The following is a 20002-nucleotide window of genomic DNA, read 5'->3' as shown; positions in this document are numbered from 1 at the left end:
TTTTATAGACACAACATACCACCTTATATTTTACTGTTACAATGCAATAATGGCAAAAGCAGTAGCTCTTGCTACAAATGTAAACTCATTCTCAGAAAAGCATTCTCACATGGACAGTGGTTAGAAAAAAGTACATGAATGTGCTACAAAAATAGAGCCACAAGACTTCTCACAAGTAAAAGAAATCCTCTGTAGAAGTCCACAGTTGACCAAGGTCCAGCCTCCTTAACAGTGAGCAACAGGGAATATGCTGCCAAGTCACTATCTTCAGTTCTGAGAGTGCGTTTACATGCTTCCCCAATGGCACAAAATCTCATGACGATCCAATGAATCAACAGACACTTGGGAAATATTAATAAACAATTTTTATGAACTATTACAACAAAGAACTTCAGCAAGAAGGAAAATGATGTTTATGATCTTTGAGTAAACATTTTTAGCCCAACAGTCTCTGCGACCAGATATTGAAAGAGAAAAAAAAATCAAGCTTATAAAACACCATTTCTCTGTTATCAACTGGAATACACTAATAATAGGATAATGGAAATACATGTTCTTAAAGCATTTCCACAGGAAATGTCCATAATTATGACATTCTAAATCATTTAGCAATTGTATATGCTACATTAACTAAAACAAAGGTATTCCTTATTGCACATTTTTAAATTGGAAGGATACTCTAGCTTAAGTGGGGGATATTTAGGGGGAAAATATTTTGGCTCAAAATGTATACTGCGCCAAGGCAGCTTCATTCTGAAAACATAAACCATTTAAAATAAACTTTTATATTTTGAAGCCAATAATCCTTTAACTCTAAGTGTCAGAGGTTAATTTTATGGGCCCTGTTTTTAAGCCCTGTGAACAGCCCTCACTACTCTTGAGAATTAGGTGGAGTTTCATCTTTAAAGCCTGAAGGCATTAAGTCTTTTGCAGCAGGTGGTGGCCCATAGTCTTGGGGACCATGAGTTGGAGGTGGTAATGGGGCACCAGGAATGAAGTACTCTCTTGGGCCAAATGAGCCTAAAGGTCTAAATGGTGCTGGTGCAGGTCCTGGAAAAAAATCACGAGGGTCAAAAGGCAAATCCCATTTTCCAGGTGTAACACCTGGTGCATATTCTCTGAAGCCTATTGGTGGACGCATACCAGGACCTGGAAAATAAAAAGGAAGTTATGTAAATACCAGAAATTTCTGAACTAGGGTGATTTCAAGTATGTTAATATAGTCTTTAATTTCTCCCAAGCCTAGAACATCAGCTGGTGAACATCCTGACTTGCCAGATGAGGCAAACTGAGATGGAACAAGTTTAGGTTATAGCCTTTGACCAACCAGCCATGAAGCAACATATTAAGGATTTAACATGGCTCTACCTAGCTCCAGGCTTGTCTTTTTTCTTTCCCTACTATATAATTGCAGAATTATTTCTATCTCACAAGAGCTCCATTTATATTTGGAAGTATTACCATGACAAGATGATAGATTATGAAATAAGAACTTTACTACATCAAAGAAATTTTGATAAAAGGAAATCTCACTATCTATTACTGTATCCATTAAAAATTCATGAAGTATTTCAGCATGGACTTTACACATGCCATCAGAATCAAGGTGCACGCATGCCCTCCTGGAAAAGGCCTTCCACAGCCACCTAATTAAACCAGGAACATTTATTAGGTCACTGTTAAATCCTCTTTAACACTTCCCTCTGACTTTTTTCAAGGTAAGGAGGGTTTGACTTTTCCTTTTCTATATTCTATAACCTATTGCTTATGCTTCCATTATGGGTGATTACAAACTTTATGTTATAGGATTTTCATATCTGTGACAAAATTTTAAGTTATGGCATGCGTCTCATCCACCTTTCCATCTATTGCAGTGCATATCAACAGATTTTCAACAAACATCTGCAGAAGTAATATTTCTGGCTTTTCTATATATAGCCCCTTATCCTTGTCTATGAGAGATAGCTATTGCCTATCTCAGTATAAGATTATGTAGTGTCCCATATGTCCCAGAAAACTGGAGGAAAAGTTAAAATGTACTCAGCTTTATCCTTTCATTGTTAAGACCTGAGATAGCAACCAACTGTTTTAGCAAGCAATAGAAGTGGAAGATGAATGTGATTTATAAGTCAATCACTACTTTTCAGATCATCATACCAAATGGTGGAGGAATTGGCCGAGGCCCAAAAGGCCCACCGAGCTGAAGTGGCGGTCCATACCAAATGGGAGGTGGTGGAGGCCGTCCCATCGGGGGTCCCATGAAGGGTACCCCTGAGAAAGGAGGGGGCCCTTTCATAGCCATATGAACCTGCAATTTAAGATTTGAAAGCAGTTAAAAGTTTTAAAATTCCTATGTATTAAGACAAAGTACCAATACCTATAAAAGCTAAAACCCAAAACCTGTCCAGAGAACACCATCAGTGCAACAAAACTCTACCCACCCCTCCTGTGTATTCCCACTGACAGCTTACAGAAGTTGGAAGGATGCCACAAGAGGGAGCAGTTTGTTACTGATTATATCTGCACAGGAAAGGGAAAGGCAAGAGGACTGGCAGGGGTTATTAACAGAGGTGATTTCTGACCAGTATGTCATGCTGTATTCACTACAATCTATTTCAAAGGGAGTCCCCCCATCCCCATCACTTCCCTTTCATCACAATAGCTCATTACTTCCATATTAAGAATGAACAGAATAAAATGAAAAATCCATTCTCTACTCATGTAATAATAGCTACTATTCTACTATATCTTCAGTAAGTCTTTCATATATTATTCAACCTCTGAGATCTTTAAGTAGACTGTCTTGTTTTAAATAAGAGGGAACAAAAGCAAATGGGATATCATAATTTGTTGAAGGCCACACTGCATATTAAAGAACTCAATCCCAGGTTTGCCTCCAAGCCATGCTTTTCCCACCTCTATTCCTCTCTAACAATGGGTCTTTGCTCTCTTTTAAATCTTCTACTACAAAGGGGTTTGGGGTCTTATCTAAGCTGCCCTTAGATTTCTCCAGAGATGTATATTCCAGGAATATATATACACTGGAACTTGAGAAGTATTTTCCATCACAGTGCTATATACACAAATTAGGAAGACAAGCCTTTAATATTTACTTTCATTTACTGTACACCATTTGAGATATTGATTTATCATTTCCTATGAGTAGTGGGTTTGAAACTAAACAATTAAAAATTTATTTTATTATAGAGCTGCAGAAGACCTACCAGATATAATAGCAACACAGTTACAAGAGAATACACTTATGTGAACAAATGAGACCATTTCTTGGGACTGGCTCAAGAAGTCATTTCAGATGATCATTGTTTCACAGAAAATCTGATACCAATCTAATTCAAATCACTCAAAATAGGGTTTGCACAAATGCAGGAATTCTTAAATAACATTCTTCCAAACAAAAATAAAAATGATGAATTATATAATTTATAATGAATTTACTTTGCCTTAGAACATTCAACACAAAACACCATATAAAGTTAGAGTGATAACTTTTCACATTCTGTAGTTCATTATAGTTGTACACACTTAAGCAACATTCCCAAGTTAAAGAGAAAAGTAAGCTCAATATTGCATGCAGTTTAAAGCAAACAAGATCAGTGTCATGCTCTGAATATCCTTCCCATAAATGCACAGAATAAAACCCAATTCAGTTCTCAACCTCTAAGTACTTACTCCAACTGGATGCTCAGTCAAAGAAGTAAGGGTGGAGACTGAGGGGGTCTCAGGTTCTTGGGGAACAGTTTGCTTTTTAAAAAACAAATGGGATAGTACAAATAGAACACAAAGAAGGATAAAGCAAAGAGCAAGTACTGTAGGAAAGCTACATGTTCCTGCATGACCACATGATTCACAGTAACTACAGAACTTACCTTGCCCTCATTCGTCACCTTAGCTGGAGAAGAACTTCTGGAGCTGCTGTTCATGTGAGCTGGACCACATCCTGAGTCTGTTAGAGATCAAAGAATGGATTCAGACTATTCTAACATGAAAAGAATAAAAATCCTCCATCCACAATTACAGATTCTTTGAAATTACTTGGTCCCTTTACCAGAGGCAACGGGTTTCCTAGATGCCTCAGAAGACCAGTACGAGGTAAAGGTCCATCCATTGACCTTGGGAAAGAAAGATCAGAGCCCTTGTATGTATTTTTCAGAAGAAATAAACCACTGGTGGACAGGTCAGGATTCAACAATAACTAGAAAGCAACATGAAAAATGGGTTGCCCAGGGGTTGGTGTCATAGCTCAGTTGTAGAGTGTTTGCCTAGCATGTGTGAGGCACTGGGTTTGATTCTCAGCACACATTTAAAAAATAAATAAAGATATCATGTCCATCTACAATTAAAAATATTTTTTAAATGGGTTGCCCAATACGTAAATCACAATTTATGAAGAGACTTAAGTAAAATAAAGAACTGCCTTGGGTTGATAGAACAGGAGATTAATAAGTACTGGTCCTAAACTTTAAGCTATAGACTTAAAGTATGTGTAGGCTGGCTTTTCTTTAGTCTGTATAACCTGACTTCCAATCTTACCAAGACTACAGTCCTATTTAGAATTTGAAATAAGATTCAGTATTTCATGTTGGAAATATGTATGCTACATAAAGTTTAAGGCTTTTATAATATTTGGGAAAGGAACACCATAGAGATTTAATTTAAAGATAAAGGTTTACACTTCGCAGTGTAAAATTTAAAAGAAAAAAACAATACAGGGACCTCCAGGAAAAAAAAAATGTTTTCTATTCTAGAACAGATTTTCCAGAAAACATTCACTAAGATAAAGTAAGAAATTATCTTCTATATATTGTACAGGCCCAAATTCAATGTTTTCATTAGAATATTCAAAAGGGGAAAAAAAAAAACCTTGAAGCAGTTTACTATAAAGCAACATGTGAATGCTCACCAAATCCATTTCTAGGCATATCTTTTTGATTAAGAGTAGCAGAAGGAGGTCTCCCAGCTGGCTCTGCTGTCAGTGGAGGGGAACATTCTCCACCATTCATGGGGGATGGACCAAAAGAGCCATTATGGATCAGTGGACCTAAAGAAAACAATGCCGTGTTACTACTTTAAGGCAGCCTTCTCCCTGACACCAACCCTCACCTCCTGCTTTAGCAAATCATTCAGATTATTTCATAACCATTACACACAGAAATAAAAAGTAATTTACATACATTCTGCACCAAGAAATAAAATAGCTCCTTTTACAAAGTGCCCCCTACCTCTCTGAGGAGGATTTTGTAAATCTGGTCTTCCCAGCATAGGTTTTACAATCCCGGGTTCATCTTGACGCACTGCGATCTTTTGGGTCATTTCCAATAGTCTTGAATATTGAGAAAGAATGGACTGAATTATGAAACAGCAATCTATTCCTTCATAGATAATATCTAGCATAACCTTAAAACACTATAAAACATATAGGAAGATACCAAAATCACATACTTCTGTCTCAAATTAGCAACTTCCCTTTTCTCTTCAGCTATAGCTCTTTCTGCAGAATGAGCTTTGAGCTATTAAAGAGAAAATATTCAAATTCAGTTGCAGTAGGCTATGCACAAAATAAAGAAAAGGGGGAAAAAATCTTACCCAATTATCATGAGCTTTCTTCTCATGCATAGCAATCTGAAAAAGACAATACATTAAAAAATATGTTTTTAGGGACTCATTATAATAGCCTATAATTGTCTGTATTAGATATCAAGAAATTCTGCAACTACAGGACAGTATTAATTACTACCTGGTTTGTAAACGAGTGCTTGGTTTTCTGTAATGCTTCTTCCATCTCTTCAATTCTCCGCCTAAGAATTACAACAATTGAATAACATTTGAAACATTTCTGACCATTTTCCCTTTATTCCATCAGCTATACTTTTAAAGACTTTATCATACATAAGAAAAACATTTCTATAGTTATATGAATCCAGTGTGATCAAAACTAATACTACAGGCCAGGTGCAATGCCACATGCCAGTAATCCCAATGATTGGGAAGCTGAGGCAGGAGGATCACAAGTTCGAGGTCAGTCTCAGCAATTAAGTGGGAACCTATGCAACTGAGACCCTGTCTCAAAGTAAAAAAAAAAAAAAAAAAAGGTCTAAGGATGTAGCTTAGTAGTAAAGCACCAAAAACAAATAAATAAATAAATAAAATAAAATAAAGACCCAATACTAATAACTTCTTTATCATTTAATTGCTAGAGATTCTGAATGATAAATTATAATTTCCTTAACTGTTCATCAGTGTGTTCTCAAGTAATTCTGCTAGAAATATCTTCCTCCTTAAAACTTTTTTTCTTTTTTTCAAATTATATCCATAAAAGATTTCCAAGGTCTATCAAATGCCACACTTTTGTGGGTCTTGATACATCACACAGCAAACTGATTTCTTAAAGAATTACTACAACATGCAAAACCCCCAGAACTATTTGCATTGACCAAGTTTCCTATGGTCTTGCCCATTGGGTATAAGTAAATTTTTGTTAACATTTTTCATTTGTAAAGTTGAAATTTATTTTTTCTCCTGTGTGAATTGAATGTATTCATATACTCTCGTTATTTATACTTCCATGCTATTTTCTTCTATCTACATAATGTAAAAAAAGATTAAAAAAGAAAGCCACCACTAGTTTATTAGACATTGACACCCTCCTTTAGAAACTAAACTCACTTGTAATTTTTAACTTCCTGTACAGCGGAAACCACCTTTTCATCTGCAGCTGACAGCCGCTGCTCTTTTTCTAGTCTCTCATATTCTTCTTGGCTCACTTTCCTAAAATAAAGCCAGTTATCAAATCAAAAGTTTCTCTCTGTGAATATCACTTCCCACAATTCTATAAAATGCTTAGGCACATAAAATAAGAATTCAAACCTGCAATTTTGTAAATCAAACTCTGGCAAATCACTTACATTTTCTAATTTTTCCTCTTAATTCTCTATTTACCAGTAAATAAAATAAATGTGAAAACAACATGTGCCCCAAGGGCAAGTCTCCTGTGTGTAAGATAATAAAAACTCACTTTACTTCAATGTGGAAGATCAGGACTGATAAACCTAACATAATTAAACATATTAGGATAAAGCAAGGGATAATTCTTTTCTCGTTTCTGCCATGGGTAGGACACTAAGTATATCTTTGTCATGGAGGAACTCTTTTCTCAATCCAAGACTGGTACCATAATAAAGATATAGTCACAAAAAATCTTCTAGAATATGTCTTTTAGCTATGCAATTAGCCACAGAACATTTTTCACACTTTAGATATATATTTCAAAAGAATTGCAATTAAGCAAAAAGACAAATCTGAGTTTTGATAATGTCTGTCAACCAGAAAAAGAAGCCAAACTGACCCACCATCAGAGTATTATCTACTGACAAGTTTTAACTCTGATCATGAAACTCAAGATGTTCATCTACTGAGACAAAGGTAGCCACATTTAATGATTTTAAAAATACTATTTTCTGCTATCCTTGTACTACTTTAACCATAGTTCCAATTCAAAAGATAATTAACTTGAAACTTAATTTTCCATAAATCAGAAAAACTATAGTAAAAAAGGATTATTGATACCAAATAGAAAAAGGGGATTATATATTCTTATATAGCTTCTCATTTAATTCTTTAGCAAGTATTTTATGAGTGGCTATAATATACTAGTTACCTTGTAAGATGCTAAAGAATAAAAGAGCTCACTGTTTCAGGTATAAATGACGCCTAAAGGAATATAATAATTTTCCCCACTGGCTTAAGAAGGAATATGGAGAAAACTGAATCTTGAAGGACAGAGAGAATTTTGTTTCCAATTACCAAAGAGTTAGTCTGAGAGCACTAAGAACAATCAAAACATCTTTATAAGAATATAAAATTGTGTTTGAAAGGATACAAGCTAAAAAGGTAGTGAAGATATATGTATGTGGCCAAGATCCATTAGAAAAAGGAATCTCAGAATTACAAGTAAAGCTGGCACTTTAAGGTACTTTTCTCCTAGGTTTACCCACATATTGAAGATAACACAAAGATATAATGAGTCTGAACTAAGCCTTCATCAAATTCCTGGGCTTAGAGGAAAAAAGAAGTGTTTGGGGCTACAAATAAAGGGACCCTTAATAAAAGCCCTAGCCTTTGAGTTTAGATTAGAAAGTACTGCACACTTAAGTGATGAACAGGCAAAAAATCCAAAAGGAACAATACTGAAACATTGGAAAGACAAGTCATTTTTGAATTATCTTAATTGCTGACTAAGTTTGAAGTGACAATCTTACTCAAGTAACCTCAACACTTTTCTATAAGAAGATAACTTCATCTTAGTCCTCAAATTTCATGTATAATTATCACAACAATGTTAGCCAATCAAAACTGACCAGACACTCCATAAGACAAAATTCTGTGAGAAAAATCCCACAGAAAAGGAAACCACCTAATGGGGTTAACCGCACATGTTTTAAAATCACTGTGCTTTATATAGTCAAAAAAGTAAAGTCAAGATTATGAATTTCAGGTCTGGGAATATAGTTTAGTTGGTAGAGTGCTGCCTTGCATGCACAAGGCTCTGAGTTCAAACCCCAGCACCACAAAAGAGGAAAAAAAAGATTATGAATTTTGTCAAAGGATTAGAAACTATAAAACCAAGAAATAGTTGGGTGTGGTAACCTACATACAGTCGAAGATACTTGGAGGCAGAGGCAGAATGATGAGATTAAAGATAGCTTGGAAAGCAGTAAGACACTAGTCCCTTATGAGAAAGAGCAAGGAGTCTGGGGAGGTAGCTCAATAGTAGAGCACATGGCTCAAGGTCCTGGGTTTGAGCTGTAGTACTGAAATAGGACTGGGGTTGTGGCTCAGTGGTGAAGCACGTGCCCCACATGTGTGGGGCACTGGGATCAGTCCTCAACACCACATAAAATAAATAAAATATTGTGTCGGGCTGGGGATGTGGCTCAAGCAGTAAGGCGCTCGTCTGGCATGTGTGCAGCCCGGGTTCAATCCTCAGCACCACATACAAACAAAGATGTTGTGTCCGCCAAAAACTAAAAAATAAATATTAAAATTATCTTTCTCTCTCTCTTAAAAAAATCCTATAAAAAATAAAATAAAATATTATGTCCATCTACAACTAAAATAATATTTTAAACCCTGAACTTTTTAAAATCCTAAACTCAATGAATGATTTTAACAACAGATTTGGGAAGTAAAATAAATCCTACCGCTTTTAAGACAGGTCAGAAGAAAATATCCAGAAGAAGTAAATCCAGAATGTAGGAGGCAGGGGAAATCAAATTCTAATATGCATTATTATAATCAGAAGAGAGAATGAGGTAAAATCAACATTTAGAAAAAGACTCGAAAATTCAAGAAATGTTTAATGGTCCCAAGCAACATAACTGCAAGAGGAAAAAGTGGGTGGGGTGGGGAAAACTACACCTAGGCACTTCCCAATACAACTGTTAAAAAAAGAGAGAAATGACTACAGGAATTAGGGGAGGGAGATAAGACCAAACAACAATGATAATGGACTCCTTAAAGAAAAAAAATTAAAACAGATGGTAATTAATTGGATATTTTCAAATTGCTAAAACTAAGTAACAGTCAAAATTCAGTAGCCAAAAGAAAGATCCTTTAAAAATGGAAACTGGTTTTAACTCTAATCATGAAGTTCATGTCAACCTAATACAGATTATAAAGGTAGCAATATTTAGTGGATAAAATACTATTCTCTGTTTATCCTTGTACTACTTTGATACACTAATCAAATCTATCATTAAAGGACAATGTTCAAATAGAATGAAAATAATTTCAAATAAGAAACCAACAGTGTAGAATGCAGAACTACAGAAACTTTAAATATGTGTATAAATTGAATGAATATCTTGTGGAGTTCACAGTATATGAAGTACTAACATACGATGCCACAACAGTTATCTGATTCAGGAGCTACTTAAAGCCCATAAAAACAAGTAATAAACCTATTAATCTATGTCAGGTTTTTATTAAATCCAGAATATATACCAAGGCCTTTAAATTATGAGAAGATGAATAAAATTATAATTATAATTATATAATTATAATTCCATTATAATTTATGATTACATCAAGCTTATACAGGTGATGAGGAAAATAATTAAAAATATTTAAACTATTAAAAAGATACAAGGAAGAAAAAAAGAACAGGTCATCAAATAGAAAGCAAATTCTTCATAAACCACAGGCACATATTGACATGGACAGACTTATATTTTAGAAAGTCCACTCAAGCGGCTATAGAGAAAATTACTAAGAATTTGAAATAAATTATATAAAAATATAAATAATGGAGAATGAAGACAGATGACCTAGGTTAGAAACAGAAAAGATGACACAGGCATGAACTAACATAGTACCTGGGGATGAGAAAAAAAAGAGTACAAACCACAGATGATGACTGAATGAATTTTGGAGGAGTTGAGGAAAATAGTGCTACAATTTAACTGCATTACAAAGAAAATTAATTGCCATTTAGGTCATTCATATTACTAGTAGGGACAGAGAAAACAAGTGTTCTTTTGAAAAAAAAAAATGATAAAATGAGAAATGTTTCTTTGAAACAGGCCAGGCATTTAGAACTGGCCTGAACAAAAATTTGAGATTCTAAAAAGGTCGCTTGGAGATCACAGAATTTTAGAAAAGTTAATGGAAAGGTTTCAATATTTAATGCATTAATTAGGCAACAGAAGTCAAAATACCTAAAAATAGTTAGGTCTATAAGAAGGTCTGTCTTTGCTTTAACAAGATATATATATATCTTGTTAATAAATCAGGTGCAAACAAATAAAATCTGACACACAAAAAAACTATTTTTAGAGAATTCAAGTATTTTGTGGATTAAAAACTTCAAATGAACTTCCAAAAAATAACTAGCTCCACACTGAGAAGATTAATATATAAATATATACTACAAACAAGTACTTCTGTAATCGTAACTCCTAAAATCCTTGCCACAGTTCAATTTTTAGTGTGAACATCTGAGATACTCAAGTCCAAAACTTGTACCATCAATTAGTAAATATTATTCCTTTTTGAAGTTTTTATTCTACTAAAACATGTCATTCCAAAACACTCAGTATTTTTAAAGGTCCAGAGTTAGAGATACAAGTTCAAAATATTAGAATTACATAACTGATCACAATGAAAGGAAATTAAAATAAATAGTGGGATCACAGAAAGGGTCTAGATCTTTGAAAGGTATTTCCACATCAGTGACTGTTAATACCAGTTTACCACTTCTTGCCTTCATATGAATTTGACAATCGATTACGATGTCCTCACAGCCTTAGTTTATGGTTCCAACTACCTCAGGACTCTTAAGACTGATGATGGAAAGAAAAATGCAACTTATAGGAAACAAAACAAAGGAAAAAAGACAAATCTCTACTAGATAAAATTATCTGTTAGTTCACACAATGATAACAATAACAAACAATGGAAATCTTACTTTTTTAGTGCCATCTCATTTTGCTGGTAGAGTTCATTTAAAATCTCCACTTTCTGCCTAAGAGTTTTGCATTCCTCTTCCAGTCCAACTTTAGAAGACCGTAGTGAATTGCAGTCACTTTCTAATTTCTTTATTTGGTCTGTAAAGGATAAAACAGCTTATCTCTATATGTGTACAAGGACTTAAGAACTTGTTTGAGGGAGTAGTGCCAAGAAAAGTAAGAAGCATGAAAGCAAGAAGCCATTCTTTATCTTTTCAATAAATTTTTAAGTCTTTCCAACATGGCAATTTCTTCTCAAGAAGAACCCACCTTCTAGATTACATTTTGTGGACATCGAGGCTCTTAGCTTAAGTTGTAAAAGTTTTAGATCCTCTTCAACTACTGATATTGTAGTTTTTGTCTAAAAATTGCAGAAAAGAGAGGTATTCTTAAAAGTGAGGCACAGGAAGAATTCACAGGTACTATGGGACTCTTACAAAGAACTATACCTGAGAGACATCCATCATCTGCTTAATTTGATCTTTGATCTTCTCGTTCCGATCACCTAAAAAACAAAAGACTTTAGCTTTTTCTTTCCTTACTTTTAACTCTATATTCTCCTAACTTCCCTAAACTAAAGAATGATTGTGTTCAAACACTGGAAGAAAAAAATCAATTAAATAATTATACTGATTAGACTAATGACTTTTAAGAGAATTGCAAGCTTAGATTTAAAAAAAAAAAGAGAGAGGTGAATTTCAGACAGGGGTTGTGGCTCAGTGGTAGAGTGCTCACCTAGCATGTGTGAGGCACTGAGTTTGATCCTCAGCATAAAAATAAATAAAAGTACTGTGTCTGTCTTAAAAAAAAAGTGAATTTCTAGTTTGCACAACTAAAATGTTATCTATGCTATTCTTGTAAGATAAAAGCTTTTCTACTCTCTCAGATCTATCTTCACCCGGGCAATAAGTGTCTTGTTTAGAAAGATTCAATCCTCTATTTTCTCCCTGAATCTACTACCAGGTGTGGTTTGAAATACTTGCTATGTAAGCAATATCCAACTTGGGAGAAAACATCTGGAAATATTTTCCTCATCAGTAAACACTGTTACACTCCCTCTCTAGCTTTCTGATAGTCTCTAGCCTCTGTTCTCACAGCCTTAGTTTATGGTTCCAACTACCTCCGGACTCTTAAGACTGACTGTGGACTTAAAACCACAGAGCCATAGAGATGATGAGTATCAAAATCAAGTATCATCTGCATAAGTTAAGAAATAAATTTCTCTTACTGTACAATGTTCAATACTTAGAGGTATAGGATATGACTATTGTAGCTGCAGTGTACTTACTAGTTTTCAATAGGATAGAAAAAGTCAGTGTTCTTCACATGCCTATTGCTACATTATACCCCAACAACCCACCTCTGCCAATGCAACAGACATATCTATAGATCCAGTGATATGTGTCTACAACCCTGAAGCTTAAGAAAAAATTAAGCCAGCTGAAAAGTGGCATCTGTATACTTAATTAAAGACAGGAAAGCAAAAAAGGATTCAACCTCACTGAGACTGATCTTACCTGCTAACTCTCCATTGGTTAATTCATCTGACTCATCTCGACTTTGATCCTCAGATTCAGATTCACATTGAAACAGATTCAACTGTTTGATGTGATTAGTCAAAGCCTAGAAAAGAAGCAAAAGGTTGGAAGACTCTCGATTTTAATTCAGAAGATTTCAGGAGAATTCATGAGATGAAACATGTATTTGGAGTATAAACTTACATTAATAGTATCATCTTTTTGACTAAGAGCTACTTGTAAATCTTTCTGGGTCTTCTCAAATGATTTCATTTGTTCACTGAGCTCAGCGTGTGATGTACTCCAGTCTTTTACTTCCTGCTGCAACTGAAAAGTCAAAACACATGAATTCCTATGGGTTAGGGAGGGGTTTCTGCACTGGATATATCAGGACTACAAGACTTAAACAAAGAAATAGAGAGCAATACTCCTCGGTGGCCTGCCTCAATCGAGGGGGTTGAGACCTTGGTTAAGGAAGAGGGCAGAGTGGCCCCAACTCTCACAGCTGCAGTAAGAACATCAGAGCTATCAGGAAGTTGACCCTGTTTATTGCATTCCCCAGAAAATTGCTGCCAATTCAAATAATTTATCTCCAGCAGGAATGGCTGGGCACATATGACTGTCTCCTAAATTTAGATTCCTTATCATGTAATCTTCCCTTGGCCGGTGAATCAGTAACTATTCAAAAGAGGATCATAAAATACTTAATTTTCTGGTTTAAAAAGTTTCTTTGAGGCTATGCAAGTTAATAACTGATTGACATTTGATAAGGAAAGCAATAATCCAAAAATCCAAAACAGATGGAGACCATATATATGCACTCAATTTGGGGAGCATTGTTTAAACTTTGCATATCTAGAAAAGGTACTACATGAAAATTCCTTACCTCAGAAACAGATCCAAGAAAGATACAAGATAATGATATTCACTTCTCTAGTTTACATTATGTATGACATAAAATTTTCTTTACCTGCTCTTTCTCCTTCTTAAGCATGGTATTTTCTTTCTGAAGCTGACAGCATTTCAACTTCACCTTCTCTTCACGAAGCTTAGCTTCAGTAAGGAGAATTTGAAGCTAATGAAAAACACTACAGTTAGTGAATTAATTCCAAAGAAGAAACAAAGTTATACTTTCCCAAACAAGACATCATATAGTTCTCATTTTTTGCACATTTTAGCACACCTCAAATTTTTGGTCCGCAACAAAACTAAGATGTAGTATTAATATCCGTTAGCAATAGTTGGCAGCTTTACCTCTGAAAGTTCAGAAGTATTTACTGAAATGACATCTTTAACCTTCTCTATAGATTTCTTATTTTCCATTATCTGCCAGGTGAAAACAGAACACAAAATATGCATTAGGATTTCAGTAGAAATACTGATATATATATATGTGTGTGTGTGTGGGGGGGGTGGGTGTGTACGTACACATACATATATATACTAAAAAAGATAAACACAACAAATTTTTTGTCAAGCCATCCCATTACATTTCAGGTAAATGCAGGGGATACAGCTTTGGACTAAGCAAAAAATCAAGAACTGAAAGAGATGAAGGAAAACGAAGTCATAAATATTTCATGGCATCCACAACCTTACTGTTTATGAGATAACCAGAAAAAAAGTTCAAAGTATAGAAAATCATAATGCAATAAGTAAATAAAATGTTTTAAAGCATAGAAAATTAACTAATTAATTACTGTTTCAAGTAAACCAGTTCAAATTAGTAATTTTTTTCTAGTGATAGAGAAAAAAATTTCCCAAGATCATTTTTAAAATTTTCTTATCTGAAGTAAAAAATGATAAAATTTGAGGAAGAATAGACTAATCTCACATACAGAAGAATTCCAAAAAAATTATAAAGATACTTGCTCCTTAAGGAAGTGGACATAAATCTGCAATCTTTGTTTGCAATGCCTGGGATTGAATCCTGGGCCTCATGCATGCTAGGCAAGTGCTCTACCATGAGCTGCATCCTGAGCTTGTAACTCTTCATACTTTAACTGTGGGCTATGCATGGTAACTTCCAAAGAATACAATATGAAAAGGATTGGAAAGAATTTTTACAGTGTAGAAATCTGATAAATACTACCTCAGCTAGGTGATCAAGCTTACTTGGGGTAGGATATTTCAGAACACACTCTCTACCATCTTTTGCAACTTTTATGTAATTACAGAAACTTATAGAAATTGAAAATGAAATATGTAAGTAAAAATGTTTTAAGTTGTTGTATCAGTACTTAAAAGTTCCACAAAATGGGCAGAAGTGGGTTCAACTTCCTTGACTCCTAATCTTACTTTAGTTAACAGCTGGACTAAGTTCAACTTAACCAATTTTACAAAATATTTCAAAAGCCAAATTGCAGTAATACTTAGCAGCAAAACTCTTACCACGTCCTGATTCTTAGCTTTCTGTTCTCTCTCAGATTCTAACATAACATGAAGACTTTTAGCTCCCTCATCCAGAAGTTCTTTAGCTTTTTCAAGAAGCTTCATTTTATCCTGGAAAAAAAAGGTGTCAAGATTACTCACTCATTACATTTACTTTTGAGTTTAGAATGTAATTCCCCCCAAAGAAGGGATTTTTACCTTATAATTAGTTGCTTCATCAGAAAGAATCATATTTTGTTTCATGGTCTCTTGGACCTGTTTCTTTGATTCCTTCATCTATGTAAATAAAGCATTCAGAATTAAGATACACAAATTATAGTGCTACCATACAAGTTACTTCCAGACAAGTGACCCTTTCCAGAAGAAAGTAGTACTTAATACATATGACTGTTTAGAATTTGGATGATTTGTAGGAAATAATGAAACAAAAATTTTAAAATATGATTTTAAATTAAAACAGGTAGGAATGATTCAAGCTAGAACCAAGGGAGAAAGAAACAAAAAAATAATTATACCTTCTGTTCATAATTTGACAATTTCTGCATTAGTTCTTCATTTTCTTTCATGAAATTGTTCACCTTTTTGGAAATTTGCTGTTCATTGACTAGAAGGGGGAAATACACAAGATTATTACAATCACTAAATGAAATTCAATTACTCAATCTACTAAAAGCAAAGACATGTTATATGGTACTATGAGGAAATACTTCTTAGCATAACTATTATGCTTTTAAAAAGCAATCTATGCTTATTAGCAATAAGAGTATAAAAATTATTAGAATTTAAGAAAAATATAAGAACAATGATATTTTGCTGGGTGCAGTGGTGCACACCTGTAATCCCAGTGGCTCAGGAGGCTGAGCTAGAAGGATTCCAAGTTCAAAGCCAGCCTCAGCAAGAGCGAGACACTAAGCAACTAAGTGAGACTTGGTCTCTAAATATAGGGGGTTGGCGATGTGGCTCAGTAGAGTGCCCCAGAGTTCAATCCCAGGAACCCCTCCCATCCAAAATGATATTTCAATTTAAGCTTATTTCACAGATGGGAAATACAGTAAAGTGTTGTAGCTTGATATTCCCCCCTTCTCAAAACACTTTCTTTTCCGAAAATGGAATCATTTAATTCTTTGCAAAGAAAAACAGAAATGAAAACATACTGATTCACATTACCATTCTTCAAATTATCTACTCAATTACTTAATGCATGATTAAATCATTAACATAGAAATACTCTTCAAATGTAATACATCTGCATTACATCAATATTCAAAGTTAATCTGCCCCAAATTAAAACTTATCATCATCTCCCTATCCACAATTTGTTCCTCCTCTTTATCTCCTATCTCAGAGTTGGAACCATCATCATCTACTCTATTATCCATGCTAGCAACCTAGGAATAGTAAAATTTTCAGGAGGTAAAAAAGATAATAGACATTTAAAGTCACTGTATCTACTTCTAACATACATAAAACACACATCAAACACCAATACAAAGGGGTTATTACAAGTTTAAGAAACCTAAAAATTTACCTTGATATACTCTATCTTTTACCTAGAAGAGAGAAAAAAGATTAAATTTGATGTCAAACATCTGCTCAATAGAAACAGCATTCCTAAAACAACAGTCAGAATCATAACCAAGTGAGAATTTAATAACATTCTGGTTCAGGATAATAATTTATAGGATTAAAAATAAGTAAAGGTTAGCAAGCCTTTTAAATTTAATTGGTAGTGATATTTCATAAATAGCCTCTGACATAAAAACACTAAGATATGTACCTTATTTCACAGCAAAGATGTGTGTATGTGTGTGTATACTCAAAATCATTTACTTGACAATTCTAAATAACCAGGATAAAGTCTAGAAACAATGACTATTCAAAAGAAATCTGAGGAAACAATATTAAATGCATAATCTTTGTACTAAGATATGCCACTTTCACTCACCAGAAAACATCTTAGAACTCCAATTTAAATTTGGCTATTGGCTGAATTTAGAAACTAAGAGGCTACATCATCTTATTTCTGCAAACCACTAAATATATAGCAAGAAATCTGAAAGGAAAGACTGCTTGAAGAAAATGCACAAGCAATAAGAGAAATGACAATTAACATATTCTGGAAAGGACAAAAACAATCGTTTCCAAAAAACAGCAATAAACTACCTGATAATAAAACCTAAGCAGAAAATTTTTTAAAACATCACTAAATTTCTTTGTAACTTAGCATATTACTTGTCCTTTCAAATGTTATAAATGGTGATGGGATATTCAGATGTGTCCACGGATCATCCAGGGGATCTTCGTAACAGGAAATTGCATTCAGAAAACTCCAACACATAAAAAAATGAACATTTCTTTAATGTCATAGCCTTGCTAACCTTTTACTCAAAATGAACAGAGGAAAATGGGAAGTAGCATAAAAGCAGTCATCTAACGTAGGGAGACTAAAGTTTTAAAGTCAAATGCTGAAACTGAGGAGCAACAAGCTAGGAACCACATCCCACATAACCTAGTGAAAAGAGAAACAGGTACGAGCATTCTTGAAATGAAAGAAACAAGAGAGAGAAATATAAAATGTTTTCATGTTTTTCTCTTCTCTTTATCCTTCTATTTCTTTTTTACTTTTAGCTGAGAAAAAGTTCAATGAGATTAGAAAATTCCTCACAGGAATCCAGGCAAACAATTCTTCTATTTAAGAAGGGAATACTTTCTAAGAGATTTTACACTCAATTGTACAAGGAGAGGAAACTTATCTTAACAATGATATGTCTGAAATAATTAAGAAATCAGAAAAAGAACACTCAGATTTGAAAAGATTTGTATCCAATGTTTTTGGCCTCTTTAACTGTTAGGCTTTTCATATGCAAAGTCCATTTACCTAAAATAATTTTCTTCCAATTATGTTAAATAACTATGAAACAGAATGACCTACAGTACAAACATAAGTATGTATAAGTATATATATATATATATATATATATATACACACACACACACACACACATATATACACACACACACACACACTTATACATATATGTACACACATACACAGAGATAGACTAATTCTGCTCAGGAAAAAAAAAACCTTAATGAACAAAACATTTAATGGATTTTTGGACAACACATAATCTATACTTCCAAATAAAAAGGTATTTTCTGTACATATGATCAAATCATAAAATCTGGGAAAAATTTATATAAAAGACTGGAAAAATTATATCATCTCCTTTTTCTCATTTTACTGTATTTCTTTGCAGCATTTCCCCCTGTTTGTATGTTTATATTAACATACAGTTCATCAACATTTAAATCTTAGTTTCTGCTTTTTTTTCCCACTTCACATTTAATTGTGAGCATTTTCTGTACCTCAAAGCTTTGAAATAAATAAATCTGCCTACTATTCCACTAATCGAACATACAATAACCCCTAAATGAATTATGTTGTGCTAAGTCTTCAATCTAATACACTGTTCCATTGAAAAACATTACCAAAATCTTCAAAGCATAGTTATTTCTTTAAGATAGATTACTAGACATATATGCTACATAAAAGGATATTTATCTAACCTATCCCATCTTTTATCCCACTTTTAAGACTTCTGATACATATGAAACTACTGGTCAGGATGGCTGTAAGAATTACCAGTTCTACCAACTGCACCCACACTAAATTATTTTATAATGTTAGTTTGACTTAAACCACTATTTTGTGTTTTAGCAATTGAAAAAGAAAAAGGGGGGGGGCAGTGACTATATAAAATAATCCTTGTGCTTATGTGCTAAGGTATAAGTAAGTTAATTTACACACAAGAGCAGTTCTCCAAGAGAAAATGACAAAGGATACAATCCCAAAGAAAACAGCGAATACTACAGGCTTCCATGGTAGTCCATAAAAATCAGGCCCAGGTTGAGTATCATCAGGCAATGTAGTAAACAGCTTAAACAGACAAATTAGAAAAAATGGGAAACCTTAAATTTATAACAAAACAGTCACAAAGAATCATGGCAATTCTAAACCAACTTCCTCATCAGAAATCCACCTCCTCAATATTTTCCAATAGCTTCTTCAAGAGAGAGGATACTGGCAGTCTCATATTTTTTGTTCGCTTCCAGTGTTTTCAAGTATAATGAATCTAAATACTTTTTAAAAATATTTATTTATGTATCTTTAGTTTTAGGGTGGACACATTGTTTTGTTTTTATATGATGCTGAGGATCGAACCCAGTGCCTCATGTATGCTAGGCAAGCGCTCTACTGAACCACAACCCCAGCCCGAATCTAAATACTTTAAATTGAGCATACATTTCCAGTTTGTAACTGGCCCTATATCATCACATTGTCTAACACCTGGCTAGAATCCCTCTGGATCATTCTTTTCTCTTAGATAACCTGGTTTTTATAATTTAAAATATTCATTTAAGGGGCTGGGATGTGGCTCAAGCGGTAGCGCACTCGCCTAGCATGCGTGCGGCCCGGGTTCGATCCTCAGCAGCACCACATACCAACAAAGATGTTGTGTCCGCCGAGAATTAAGAAAAAATAAATAAATGTTAAAATTCTCTCTCTCT

The 20002-nt window shown here is 34.1% G+C and overlaps 1 protein-coding gene across 6 annotated transcripts in view; it reads right to left on the bottom strand.

The window, feature by feature from the left end:
* Nucleotides 1-347: 347 nt before the first annotated feature.
* The window catches only part of LOC144373969 (transport and Golgi organization protein 1 homolog), a 62389-nt gene continuing 42734 nt past the window's right edge, over nt 348-20002 (bottom strand). For 3 of the 6 annotated variants that reach the window (XM_078036928.1, XM_078036932.1, XM_078036933.1), the window contains 21 exons: nt 19242-19370; nt 16959-16980; nt 15946-16034; nt 15629-15706; nt 15431-15541; nt 14294-14365; nt 14010-14114; nt 13244-13366; nt 13040-13145; nt 11972-12027; nt 11793-11883; nt 11483-11621; nt 6685-6786; nt 5756-5816; nt 5605-5640; nt 5461-5528; nt 5241-5341; nt 4922-5059; nt 3888-3964; nt 2158-2308; nt 348-1149 (listed from right to left, as the gene is read on the bottom strand). In XM_078036928.1, the coding sequence (XP_077893054.1) occupies nt 872-1149; nt 2158-2308; nt 3888-3964; nt 4922-5059; nt 5241-5341; nt 5461-5528; nt 5605-5640; nt 5756-5816; nt 6685-6786; nt 11483-11621; nt 11793-11883; nt 11972-12027; nt 13040-13145; nt 13244-13366; nt 14010-14114; nt 14294-14365; nt 15431-15541; nt 15629-15706; nt 15946-16034; nt 16959-16980; nt 19242-19370 (2133 nt within the window). In that variant the 3' untranslated portion in view covers nt 348-871. The remainder of the gene's footprint in view (nt 1150-2157; nt 2309-3887; nt 3965-4921; nt 5060-5240; nt 5342-5460; nt 5529-5604; nt 5641-5755; nt 5817-6684; nt 6787-11482; nt 11622-11792; nt 11884-11971; nt 12028-13039; nt 13146-13243; nt 13367-14009; nt 14115-14293; nt 14366-15430; nt 15542-15628; nt 15707-15945; nt 16035-16958; nt 16981-19241; nt 19371-20002) is intronic. The other 3 variants (XM_078036931.1, XM_078036929.1, XM_078036930.1) reach the window with 3 other exon arrangements.

Source organism: Ictidomys tridecemlineatus, unplaced genomic scaffold (assembly GCF_052094955.1).
Source record: "Ictidomys tridecemlineatus isolate mIctTri1 unplaced genomic scaffold, mIctTri1.hap1 Scaffold_54, whole genome shotgun sequence".
NCBI lineage: Eukaryota > Metazoa > Chordata > Mammalia > Rodentia > Sciuridae > Ictidomys > Ictidomys tridecemlineatus.
The sequence above is the reverse complement of the archived record's forward strand: the minus strand, read 5'-3'. Positions and strand labels throughout refer to the sequence as shown.